General features: G+C 35.8%; 3 protein-coding genes across 3 annotated transcripts; all 3 read left to right on the forward strand.

The window, feature by feature from the left end:
• Positions 1–1,034: 1,034 nt before the first annotated feature.
• On the forward strand, positions 1,035–5,456 carry LOC106939162 (GTPase IMAP family member 7-like). The gene is made up of 2 exons (XM_015021468.1): positions 1,035–1,231; positions 4,577–5,456. The coding sequence occupies exons 1-2, from the start codon at positions 1,222–1,224 to the stop codon at positions 5,404–5,406; spliced, it is 840 nt and encodes a 279-aa protein (XP_014876954.1). The 5' UTR covers positions 1,035–1,221; the 3' UTR covers positions 5,407–5,456.
• A 1,398-nt stretch (positions 5,457–6,854) lies between these two features.
• On the forward strand, positions 6,855–8,990 carry LOC106939159 (GTPase IMAP family member 4-like). The gene is made up of 2 exons (XM_015021464.1): positions 6,855–6,873; positions 8,232–8,990. Exons 1-2 carry the CDS (start codon positions 6,855–6,857, stop codon positions 8,981–8,983), a joined length of 771 nt encoding a protein of 256 aa, XP_014876950.1. The 3' UTR covers positions 8,984–8,990.
• A 2,932-nt stretch (positions 8,991–11,922) lies between these two features.
• LOC106939160 (GTPase IMAP family member 4-like) lies at positions 11,923–12,806 on the forward strand (the record flags this gene model as incomplete). Its single annotated transcript, XM_015021465.1, has 1 exon — positions 11,923–12,806. A coding segment is annotated over one exon (774 nt), but the record flags the coding sequence as incomplete, so codon positions are not given.
• Positions 12,807–12,967: the final 161 nt, after the last annotated feature.

A 12,967-nucleotide genomic window follows, 5' to 3' on the forward strand; every position in this document is an offset into this window, starting at 1 on the left:
GGGCTGGGAATTGAACCCAGAACCTTCTTGCTGCAGGCAACAGCTCTACCAACTGCGCCACTGTGCAGCCCTGTCATTTCTACTTACTTTTTATAAATATTTTTATGTTTTATCATTACATCGTAAGCACCATTATGAAACACCACAAAAACCCACAAACAATCCCCTGCTCCCCTCACCCCCCACACACACTTTTCCATGCCCTCTCCCAGAACCTATAAATGGTGTCTGAACCCCCGGGGCAGTGTTTGTCCAAACACCCTGGAGAAGACATAGACAAGACAGGTGAGTCATTCCAGCTTAGCACCTCCACACTTAACAGGATATGCACAAACATTTGCTCAGTTTTACCCCCCAGTAGCTCATTGCTCTGAGTAACAATTATCCTCCCTTCTCAGACAACCACCTCATTTCTCAATGAGGAGCAGCTGTGCAGAACCCAGAACAAAAGGCTACATGCTAGTCACTAAAATACTCAATAAATACAGTTAAAACTTCTCGTGTGCAAATTGTTATTGATGTGCAAATCAATGCTTAAAATGCAGCGCTAAATAAAGTGTTTGTCTATAAAGTGCAAGAAGTGCTCTTAACGTGCTACACAGTGACTTAAGTAAAGAAGTTCCAGTAATGAAGATCTCTTCATTACATGTCATGCAAATATATTGATCATTTCTTATTGGTTTGACACATCATCTTCACTCTTTTGCAAAACAGATTCAAACAAATTCATTCAAGCAGTTCAAACACTGCTTTTAACCAGGATAGCCAGAACAAAATTATTTTTTGTTTCTTTTTTCTTATTCTCTTAGAGATTTTTAGTTTACACTGATAATATATTATATAACATTTCAGGTTTTAGCCATAGTTTAAAAATATGTCATAAAATTAGCATCAGCATTCTTGATTTTAAACTAAATTTCCCTTCAAAAAAGGGCTGGTTGAGACCAATATGTCATCAAATTGTTTGTAGTGAGAAAGAACAATAAGTAATGCAAATGAAAATGTAGCTTGTTTTAATTTATCAACTGATTGGTTATTGCGACAGACCTAACCAAGACACTTCCTGCAAGGTGCAGTAACTGCATTAGCAGACAGATTCAAAGGGAGGAGTCAAGAACTGACTGTAAAATACCAAGAACATAAAAAGGAAAACTATTTACAAGCAAGAAGTCAACATCCACACATCATCACAAATCAACTGCCTGCAACAAGACAGTGGAAATGGCTGCTGGTAAGAAGTATTTACAATTTTATATATTAATATCTCAGGGGGATTTCATTTAATTTCAACAAATTCCTGACCATGCAAACGTCAATTCTACTTTCTCTCCTTTTATGAATGACTTCTTAGCTCTGTATACAGAGGCACTAATATACTAGAGCTCCAGCCAATTAAATAGAGAATGACATGTAATCTATGTTTTCAGTGTTTCACTTTTTATTAACAGAAATACTATTAAACTTAAGGCTGAGACAATATTTTGTTGAAAGTACTTTTAAAAGTTTACTGAACAACTTTAGGGAAAACCTTTCACAGCACTTGTCAGTGTGTGTTTTTCCTCTCTCTTTATTGTAGCAACACAAAGTGAAAATGGGGAATAAATAATGTCAAGAGGAGTAAAAACAGAAAAATGACATGTAAGAGAAGAATACATGCAATTCATTGTCTTATCTGTTTTGTGTGCACATAAAATAGATAAGACAATAAGGAAAGTAACGCAGTTAAATAATTTTAAGGCATCAACACTCTTCAGTTTTTTTGAATGAGGATGTAAATATGGTTTCTGCATTTTCAGTAATTCAAATAGAGTTCAAATGGAAGTTTCGTAGTAGAAAACCTGCAGTCATGAATTTAAAACTGAACTAGAATTAATAATAGATTAATTACATAAAGTTATTAATTTCAGAGGAGACAATGTGGAAACCCACAGGTACTTTTGTATATAAAGGGGGGGGGAAATTACTAAGAATATGAGACTGAATTTAATTCTTCCTGAAAGACACTGTGAAGGGGATTCTCCAGAATAAGTGAACTACAGCCACTGTTTATGTTAATTGTGTTTTGCTGAGTAACAACAATGGAAAAGTCAAAAGCACACAGGGTTTGTTTGTAATGAAACATTTCGAAGACAAAGTCCATTCAATAGTCCATTTGATATCATAAAGAGGACAAGAATTTCTTTGAGATAATTCGCCATAAAAATGGCGAATTTCTTAAGGGATACAGTATAATTGGATATGAAGTCAGAATACAACCTTAGGTGACGTTCAGAGTTAATCCACTGGTGGCTCCAGGGAGTCCTAGTTGGTGCTGTAACTCCCCACCTACAAATGTATTTACAGAATAAAATGATTTAATGTTCAATACTTATTTTCTGTACTGCCAGTGAGGTTGAAGACAAATGATGTCAGAACAGATTCAATCAAATTTTTACTCTCTAAATGGGTTTGAAGGTGCAGTATGTAACTTTTATCAAATATATATATAGAGAGAGATGGACACAGTATGTAGACACTGTGTATATAGACACTGTCTGTGTGTGTGCATATATATATATATATATATATATATATATATATATGGTAACACTTTATTTGACGAGTCTGACTGTTATCATGAAGAGTCATTTGGTAAATACACTTTTATTGCAAAGTTGACTCTTTTAATGGACTTCTTTGCGTTAGCACAAGGAGAAGGCAGAGGAGCTTAATTTATTCAGACTAACTCATATTGTACCTGTCATGTAAGGTTTTTCTGTGTTCAGTTTCTGTCCAGTGAGTCTCTGTCTCTGCCTTCCCCTGTTGATTGATCCCAGGTGTGTCTCATTCCTTGATCACCCTCCCAGTGTATTTAAACCCACCTGTTGTCTTTGTCTCTTGTCGGGTCCTGTCTAATGTCAGTGTTGTCTGTTGTGTGCTGGCCAGTTGAACTGGATAGTCCTGGCTAAGCTTAGCTCTCCTATTCAGTTATCAGTTGCTACCGGTAATTAACTGTACGCTAACCTCTGCTGTGCTGCCTGTCATCCTGGACTGTTTTGAGCTTCCTTCATTAAATCTCATTTTCACTACAACCTGGGCTCAGCCTGCTTCTCTCCTCATCACCGCAAACCCACTTCATGACAGTACCATTACGACATGGAGACAGTTTCACTTTAATCATCAATTACAAATGAGACATTAACATTGACCTAAGTCAGAGTTTCTCAAACTTTTTCAGGCTGAGGATCACTTGACAGTCATGGACGACCTCACCTGAAATTGTCCCTGTGATAATGCATCTTAATACAGTATGTGATGCAACCTGAAATGAAAATATTAGTCTTTTAATCCACGCATTGCTTTTTTTTTTTTTTTTTGTTCATATGAGAAGAGTGGTGCTGTTTGGTAAAGGTGACTGGCCATGACAAAACCATGAACACATCTACTTGGGCATTTTGAGTTATTGATTGTGAAAGTGTGAAGTCTAAGCTTTCCAATGATGTCAAACATGGAAATAAAAAAATATATTTACTACCAAGTGTTGCATATATTAATAACATTTAGGGCTGTTTGTGATTTAGAAGTACAATTAAATAAAAAATAGACTTAATGGTGCAGAAATTATTTTCTGCACCATTAAATATAAAAATAATTCCTCAATTTCTATCAGTTGAATTTCTTTATAGTATTTAATTAATTTAATCATTTTTAATTAAATAAAAATAATAGCTGTTGATGTGAAAGCAGAGCATCATAAGCAAACAAAGTCATACAAAACAAAGAACAGTTCTTTCTAACTGAGACGAGTCCTACCGTTCACTCATAGAGCTGTTCAAAGGAATCCAATCACTAGTGAACAACACATCAACACTCAGCTGCCACATAGCTTCCTCTGATCATGTAATATTCCTGGAGTTGTTTTATTTCCACCGGTATCTGCAGTTTTTTATTTTTATTTTGAGTGACTCAGTTTTAAATCAGTTTTCCTTTATTATTTATAACACAATCCTTTGGTAAGCTAACTGTAGCGTCACACTTTGAGCTGACGTCACAGTTTACATGCAGTACCTCGTGGACCACAGTTTGAGAAAGACTGACCTAAGTCAATTCTTGTTATGACTCACTGAACTTGTGAATAAAGGGTGCTTTTTATTGTCATTCAGAATATTAACAAAACAGTTCACATCAAAAATAATGTCTAAAATTTGCATAGACACACAAAATCAAGCTAAATCTTTTTTATCTTCTTAATGACCAGGAGATTGAGAAAAAACGTTAAATACCTAAATGTATTTCCAAAAAACAGATCAACTTGTGTTTTAAACTGTAGAACATATTCTTAGTATTTACTTGGTGTGTATATATAGTTTGCTTTGTTCAGTTATTTAGAAAATATTAGCTGAAAATGTGAACAGATTTTATAACAATTAGCAAAATAAATAAATATTTTCTAGATTTTTAAAATTAGAATTGTGTGATCTACCTAATTTTCTTCCAGATTAATAAATATAACCATAACAAATTATTAGCATTGTTTTAGTTGACTTCTATCTGAATAAAAATTCTTTAAGTTTATTGTTGTTTTCTAATTCTCCAGCACCTGAAAAGGATCTCAGGATCGTTCTTGTTGGGAAAACTGGAGTCGGCAAAAGTGCAGCAGGAAACACCATTTTAGGGAGGAAAGCTTTTAAATCTGAACTCGCTTTTTCCTCTACAACATTAGTGTGTGAAAAGGAAACCGATGTTTTTGCTGGTCTAAATCTGGCTGTTATTGATACTCCAGGTCTGTTTGATACAGACAAAAGTAATAAAGAGGTTGTGACAGAGATCACTAAATGCATCTGCATGGCGGCTCCTGGTCCTCATGTCTTCCTGATTGTGCTCCAACCGACCAGATTCACTGAAGAAGAAAGAAAAACCGTGGAAATAATCCAGACAATGTTTGGAGAAGAAGCAGCCAAATACACCATGGTCCTGTTCACCCATGGAGATTTGCTGAAAAAGGTAAACAAGACGATGGAAGACATGTTGCAAACATCCCAACCTCTAAAACAGATTATCAGTCAGTGCTCCATCCTGGAGAAATTTGAAGATAAATATCATGTTTTTGACAATGAAGCTAAGGATTCTGCTGAAGTCAAGGGACTGGTGCAGAAGATCAACAGAATGTTTCAGAGAAATGGAGGAAGTTTCTACACCCATGAAATGTTTCAAGAAGCACAAAGAGCTGTCCAAGAAGAAGAAGAACGACTGCTCAGAGAAACTCCAACCATCAAACCTGAGGAGGCAAGAAAGAAGGCAGAGAGAGACAACGCATTTATCCGTGCTCTTCTGAAGGCTCTTGTTGAAGCTGTAGCTGAAGCTGTAGTTGGAGTTGTGAAAGGAGCTGCTCTAGCAGTGAAAGAGAAGGCCTGCGTTATACAGTGATGTGTGTGATGCTTTGACTGCGGTTTATTAAACCCTGATTTTTTATAAATAAAATATGTACTAGTAATAAGCAGATTTGTAATTAATCAGTTACTGAAATATTTAAGCAGCTGAGAAAAGAGTCATAATGAGGTTTTGATTCCCATTTCCAGTCATAATTTTAACTGTCAATGAGCCTGATCTGATCAATAGTGAATGAAAGTGTGAAGATCTGAAAATGATTTGTGGTTTACAGAAGCTTGAGCTGACAGTAAGGGTAACAAATAGTTAATTTAGCGATGCATTATTTTAAAATGCTGATTTCCTCTGATGTTGGACAAAATATCTTTAACTATTGATTGATTACCTGGTGATGAAAAACAATTGCTTGCTGGATTATGTAAAATATATTTTGATGGCCTTTGAAATCAAGATAAGATAGGAACATTGTTGATTTGTTTGATCTCCTTGTGTTGTTACAAGGTTAATAAAACTTTGATATGGTGATAAAGATGAAGCCGTTTGTGTAGCTTATTATCTGTCATGACGGAAGGTAACCTTCAGACCCACATGCAAAAAGAAGAGAACCGATAATCAGTAAAATATGTTTAATATTAAAGCACCAAAACGGTAACGGATCAGCAGAGTTCACGGGGAGCGGCAACTGGATCGGGCTCACTGAGGAAGAGAGAATGAGTGATGAGTTCAAGGTCTGTGGGACGTTTGAATTCTGAACGAACGGGAACGGTCTTACTTGGCCAGGCGGCAGGAGAGGCGGAGGTGAGTACTGGGATTTCCAGGGGTGGTTTCAGATAGGAGGATCTGCTGCGGTACCAGCTGGTGCTTGGAGAAAATCCGGCGAGTGGCGCTGGAGGGCGGACAGGTACGAACTTCAGCTCACCGGTGGCAGTTCGAGGGAGGCAGCCAACGAGGGGTTCCAGGTAGGTAAATAAACTGCGGGGTGATGTGAGTGGAAGATCGGGCACCGAAGGGTAAAATCCCGCGGCGTCACGAGGGGTGGAGTGCACCAGGAACAGCCAGGAGCTCAGAGCCTTGAGTGGTAAGACCACAACGTCACAAGGAAGTATTCTGAAAATGGATGAACACAACAGGACTGGAAGGTTCACAAGGAATTCAACAAACACTAATAATGATGGCCTGAAGTACCATTACTGGTTAACACTTTGGTATCGATGTGTTGGCTGACTCCACTCTTAAGCCTCTGCGGAGATGAGACAATCTCCAACAGGTGTGTAGAATCCCAGCGTCGCCGGTCACGCCCACCAGAGATCACCCACCAGGCGGCCCCTGGTGAAAGGAGTGAGAAGCAGCAGCAAAACAAACCAAGCACCCAGGATCACCACATCTCCATTATTTCATTCTAGTAATTATGTCATCTTCTTTATCTTAGCATGTAACAAGTGACAAGTAAGCTGTTGTAAATTCATGAACCGTACATCAAAAACACAATGACAAGAGTTTATCATAGTCAGAGCTCCACATTATGACAGAGTATTAGAACCATTGTATTAATCTATCCTGGTCCTAATATAAACAAAGAAACTGATTAAAAGCTTCCCTTTATCAAATAGGTTACATAGTACTCAAAGTTTAAATGTTTAGCTGTTTCTCCTGTAGATGAAGCTAAAGGTTCCTCAATTTACACTTTTCTCATGGGCAGTTGCTACTCTGTCAAATCTTCTCAGATAAACGTTTAACAAACGTGTATTAAAGCTACAGTGTATATATATATATATATATATATATATATATATATATATATATAAATATATATATATATATATATATAAAGAATTATTTTTTTACATATTCGTTAAAACTGTCACCATGTTGTGACAGTTTGTTACATCATGTTGTAATAACATGTGAAAACATCGATCTTCACTTTCTACCTGAGCTACTATTGCTGTCTGAACAAATGCATCGCTCCTAACTGAAAACAACAAATCAGAGCCAGGAAGTGGGTTAGCGTTGTCAATCAACTTCATGTACTCGCTGCTAAATGTACTAATGGAGGAGAAACAACTTACAGGAAAACAGTTTATAAGCCATCATTGGTGGCCATGCTAACTAGTCTGAGCATTCATAATAAGATCTGCTGACGGGGAAAGCTGCAACGGTAGCAGAGAAGAAGGACGGGAGGAAAACAAGAGGTGCCACACGAGATTGTGATTGACAGCACAAAGACCCGCCTCCTGGTTCTGAAGGCTGTTTCTAGTTATCACTGGGCATTGGCAGTGAATTAGTGTCATATGTAGCTAAATTCATTCAAATTTCTGTGAGCAAGAAAAACATGAATCATTGCTACTTTATCCATTTTCTAACATGTAAATAAATTGAAAGTTTAAAAATCGTCTGTGACTCATTTTATGGTATTTACACATTTTCAGTCTCTATTAGGTGTGGAATGGTTTCTAGTTCACAGATGGACAATATATTTCAAAAGATGTCAATTCAAAATTATTGAAAATTTAGTTGTTATAACTTTTTTAATGAGATGGGGACAGTGTCCAGTCTTCTCCAGTTATATGTAATGTAACGCTGCCTCTCCCCCACCTGTTTCTCCCCATCTGTCAGCCAGTTGTGTATGATGACTTTGGAGCTAATTAATTAATTTATGTTTCCCAGCTAATATCTGTGATAAGATTTCTTATGTCACTTCACAAACAGGAGATTGGCTGAAAAGACATCATATTCTGAGACAACACATTTTATTAAACATGGCTGTAATGCTGTTAAATCTGTTCCCTAACGTCTGTTTCCTGTAATAATGTCAGAGGATAAGTGTTGCTCTGCTATCTCCTGAACTACTGTGTTGTTTTCAGACCTCAGATTGGTGCTGGTGGGTCAGGAAAGAGTCGGGAAGAGCTCAGCAGGAAACACCATCCTGGGAAAAGAGGAGTTTAACTCTGAACTCAGTCTGGTTCCTCTGACTCGGAGCAGCAAGAAGGCAGAAGGAGAAGTTTTCTCTCGTAGAGTCTATGTGGTCGATACTCCTGGACTCTCCAGCTCTGTTCTTCCTCCAGAAGAAGTGAAAGCTGAGATCCAGAGAGCTGTGGAGCTGAGCTCTCCTGGTCCTCATGTTTTTCTGCTCACCATCCAGCTGGGAAGATTCACTGAACAGGAGAAGAGAGGATTGAAGAAGCTGCAGGAGATTCTGGGTCCAGAGGTTTCCAAGTTCACCATGATCCTGTTCACCTACGGAGACCGACTGGAGAAAGAAACAGGCATTAATGTTCATCAGTTTGTACAAAGAGATGAAAACGTGCAGAAACTGCTGAAGAGCTGCAGTGGGATGTATCATGTGTTCAACAACCAGAGGATGGAAAACAGGAAGCAGGTCCAGGATCTGCTGGATAAAATAGATTCAATCTCAGGTGGAGGATGTCGGTTTTATAAGGGAGAGTCTGGGTTAGTATCTTCTGAATGTTACTTTATTTTCAATGACTCTAGGCAGATTTCTCAGATAATTTATAACATAGGGTCTCTGTTATTGTGGTGGATTTGTAAATTAACACTCAGAGTTTACAAACTGGGCAGCAGAATATTAAACAACATCATCAACTGGTTTAGATAAGAGATTAATCGAGTTAGAGGTCACTGAATAAATTATGATTTGATCATGTAATTAATAACTTACTGGAAATTGAGTTAAAATTTAGAGGAAAAAGTCAGTGTGAATAAATATTACCCTTATTAAATGATTTCCAAACATGCTTTGTAATTAATCTAAATTTCAACATAATAAAACAGTTATTTGATTGCTTCAGTTTTGTTGTCATAACTTTAATATTAAAACAAAACTTTTGCTGTAGATTGTTGTGATACAATCAAGTCAGAAAAATATTCATGTTCAGGATCCTCTTTTTTAATGCAAAAACTTCTAGAGAAACAGAATTAAGTTTCATAATTTTCTGTATTTAAAAGTAGAGTTTAAGTTGGTTTAGCTAAAACGTAAAGTAGTGTTTTATTGCTCAGAGCACAAACACATTTACTGTACTTATGTTAAAGTGTTTCCACACCAGTCATGATGTTTTAAGAAAAGGTTTTCAACTTGTTTTAATATGCTAATAACAAACATCAGCAGGTTTGAGCAGAAGATGATAAACCTGCTTTTTGTCAGCCTATACGGCTTAAATACATTTTTATAATTTCTAGGATTTTTATCTTATTAAATGTCTTCTGAAATATTTTAAACTAAAACTCTGATTCAGCAGAAAGACATAGTTTATTTTAACTGTTTCAGTCAGATACAAGCTTCTCTGAAAATAGATTTTAATCAATAGGTTTCATAAATATTGACTGTAGTTTCTTCATTATTATTATTATTTTTTATTTATTTATTTTTTGTAATTTTAAGATTTGGCATGCCCCCAGTGATGTTTGTAAAACACAGTGGCAAGACGGCGTCTACAGGTGGAGGTTCATGGAAATCTTACTACAGTAAGTGTTATTTAATTATCCATCTATCTATCTATTTTCTGTACACCCTTGTCTCTTAGTGGGGTCGGGAGGGTTGCTGCTTAGTTATTTAACTACAGAGCATTAAATCCAATGCTTTTCTTTCTTTTTTTTTTTGAAAACTTGTTTAAACTTATATGATGAAAGTGAACCACTTTCAGTCTCATAAAGTAACAGAAAACACAACTAACATGATGTGGAAAAAAAAATCATTTGGACATAAACAATAAAGTTTCTCCTTTTTTGCTTCATATAGGTGTAAATTCATCAGGTATCAATCAGTTAATATGCATAAGATGCATGTTACCTGAGAGGCATTTACATTCTCTGTGAAAAAGCAAACGAGGTCACATCAGCAGATTAACTCCAATATGTTCAGGTTTGATGATTCTTCAGGGAACACAGAGGAAAAATGTTCAACATGTGAAATTATTATAAGACTTAATTTATTCAGTCAAACCTGTATAATAATATTAGCCTATAGAATAGAAGAGAATAGAATAGAATAGAAATTGTCTATATTGTTGCGCAAAAGGGAATTTTAGGTGTAAGCAATGGATATAAAAATTCACACAAAAAGATTTTAAAGTGCCGCAAACAATATATAAAAGAAATAAGATTAATATTAACAACAACAATAATGATAAGAATTATTACTATTATTATTATAGTTACATGTGATTTGTGTACAAAAATAACAAACTTGTACCTTTATATTTTCTGCTTTTAAATGATGCTATGAATGGGCTTGGAGTCAAACTTTGTGCTATATTATCTGCTATAAAGTTACACTTTGCAGGTGTTACAGTTGAAAAAGTTTTTATTATGATATAATACAAGTGAGACAATACTTTGCTGAAAATATTGATTAATAATTTGATGAACAAGTGAAATTCTCTGTTTTTCATACTTTGATGCACTATTTTGATGAAGAGCTCTTTATGGATATATGGTCTTAGTCTGGAAACAAGTGTATGTGTGAATCTTTTTTAAACATGGTTGCTTTCTTCATTATAAGCTGCTGAGTTTTATGTTATTTTTAAATAGCACAAAATACACACATATCCTCTGGTGTGTCAGATGCCTTTGCATATAATATAAATATTCCTGGTGAGAAGAACTGGAACCTGGTTGAGGTCATGGTTAGTTGAAGTTTGCTTGTTTGTTGAACTGTTAAAATCAATTGTTTGAAAAATGGTTCAAAGACCATTTTTTATTTATTACTGGTTGTGGTTATTATGTTAGCCATGTCAAATCATCCCCTCTCAGTTCATAGACACATTCTCCTTTTTGTGTATAAATGTAATGTTTAGCTAAAAGCTCTGCTGAAAACCCGTGAAGAAGAAAAATTAGTTCACTCCAATTTCCTTCGACATGGAGTGGAATTAAAAAGTTATTAGATATAATAAATTAATTATTTTGACAACACTTCGCTTTAACTTATGAAATTGCTTGTAATCTTAATCCTATACAGGAGTCCGGTAAATTTCTGACCCAACTTTTGAGTTATGAATTTCGCCCCAATATTTGGTCAAACTAACCCAACCTAGGACCCAACAGCTTCAACCCAGAAATTGGGTTATGAAAATAACCCAGCATTTTTTTATTGTGTAGTTTGTTCTTTAAACTTGTTTGTAAAATGTTACTACAATAATATATACTGAATCAATTAAATCAACATATCAGTACACCAATAAATTATTGGCAATAATCTATTCAAATTAACAAAATAATGACCTCATGAGAGGGAATTAAAAATTTTGCAACAACTTAGTTCAGATCTAACAAATAAAAATAGAATCGAACCCAGAACCATCTTGCTGCAAGGCAACAGCTCTACCCACTGTGCAGAACAGTGGACAATTTATCACCTAGCAAATTTGTCATTACCTAATTACAATATTAGTTTCTTTAGGAAATGTACACTAAAACTGAAAAACATTTTCTTACGTGAGGATAATTAGCAAAGTTTAAAAGAAAAATTATTATTCTTCCTTTCCTTTTATTATTGTTTTTAGAATTCTTTCATTTTAACTGGCATCTATCTGAATAAAAATTGTTCTCAGTTTATTGTTGTTTTCTAATTCTCCAGCAGCTGAAGACAAGCCAGATTTCAGGATTGTTCTTCTCGGAAAAACTGGAGTCGGCAAAAGTTCAGCAGGAAACACCATTTTACAGAGGAAAGCTTTTGAGTCTAGTCTTTCTCTTTCCTCTGTGACATTATTGTGTCAGAAGGAAACCAATGATTTTAATGGTTTAAATTGGACTGTGTTTGATACTCCAGATTTCTTTGAGACACGTAAAAGTAATAAAGAGGTTAAGAAAGAAATCGCTAAATGCATCAGCATGGCGGATCCTGGTCCTCATGTGTTCCTGATGGTGCTCCAACCAAACAAATTCACTAATGAAGACAAAAGAAACATTGAAATAATTCAGAAACTGTTTGGAGAAGAAGCAGCCAATTACACCATGGTGCTGTTTACTCATGGAGATGAGCTGAACAAGAAAAACATTAAAATAGAAAACCTGTTAGAAACATCCCAACCTCTAAAACAGATCATCAGTCAGTGCTCTGTGTTGGAGAAATTTAAAGATAAATATCATGTTTTTGACAATGAAGTCGAGGATCCTGATCAAGTCAGTAAACTGATGGATAAGATCAATAGAATGGTTGAGGAAAATGGAGGAAGTTTCTACACCAATAAAATGTTTGAAAAGGCTCAGAGAGGAAACCAAGAAGAAATGAAACGACTGATCAAAGAAAATCCAGACATTAATATTAGAGCTTCAGGAAGAGCAGGGAGAGATGACAGATGTGTTATACAATAATGATGTATGGGTTGTTTTGAATGTATATGATTAAACCCTGATTTTCATAAATAACAAAAATATTTAGCAGTTCTATGCAGACTATTGATTATGTCACTAAATAAGAAATATCTGATTAGCCGACTGGCGACCTGTTCAGGGTGACCCCGTCTCTCGCCCGGAACGTTAGCTGGAGAGGCACCAGCTCCTCCTGACCCAATAAGGGACAAGGGTGTAAAGAACATGGATGGATGGATGGATGGATGGATGGATGGATGGATGGATGGATGGA

Source organism: Poecilia latipinna, unplaced genomic scaffold, assembly GCF_001443285.1.
Source record: "Poecilia latipinna isolate Pla-1442-1.1 unplaced genomic scaffold, P_latipinna-1.0 Scaffold2788, whole genome shotgun sequence".
NCBI classification, from domain to species: domain Eukaryota; kingdom Metazoa; phylum Chordata; class Actinopteri; order Cyprinodontiformes; family Poeciliidae; genus Poecilia; species Poecilia latipinna.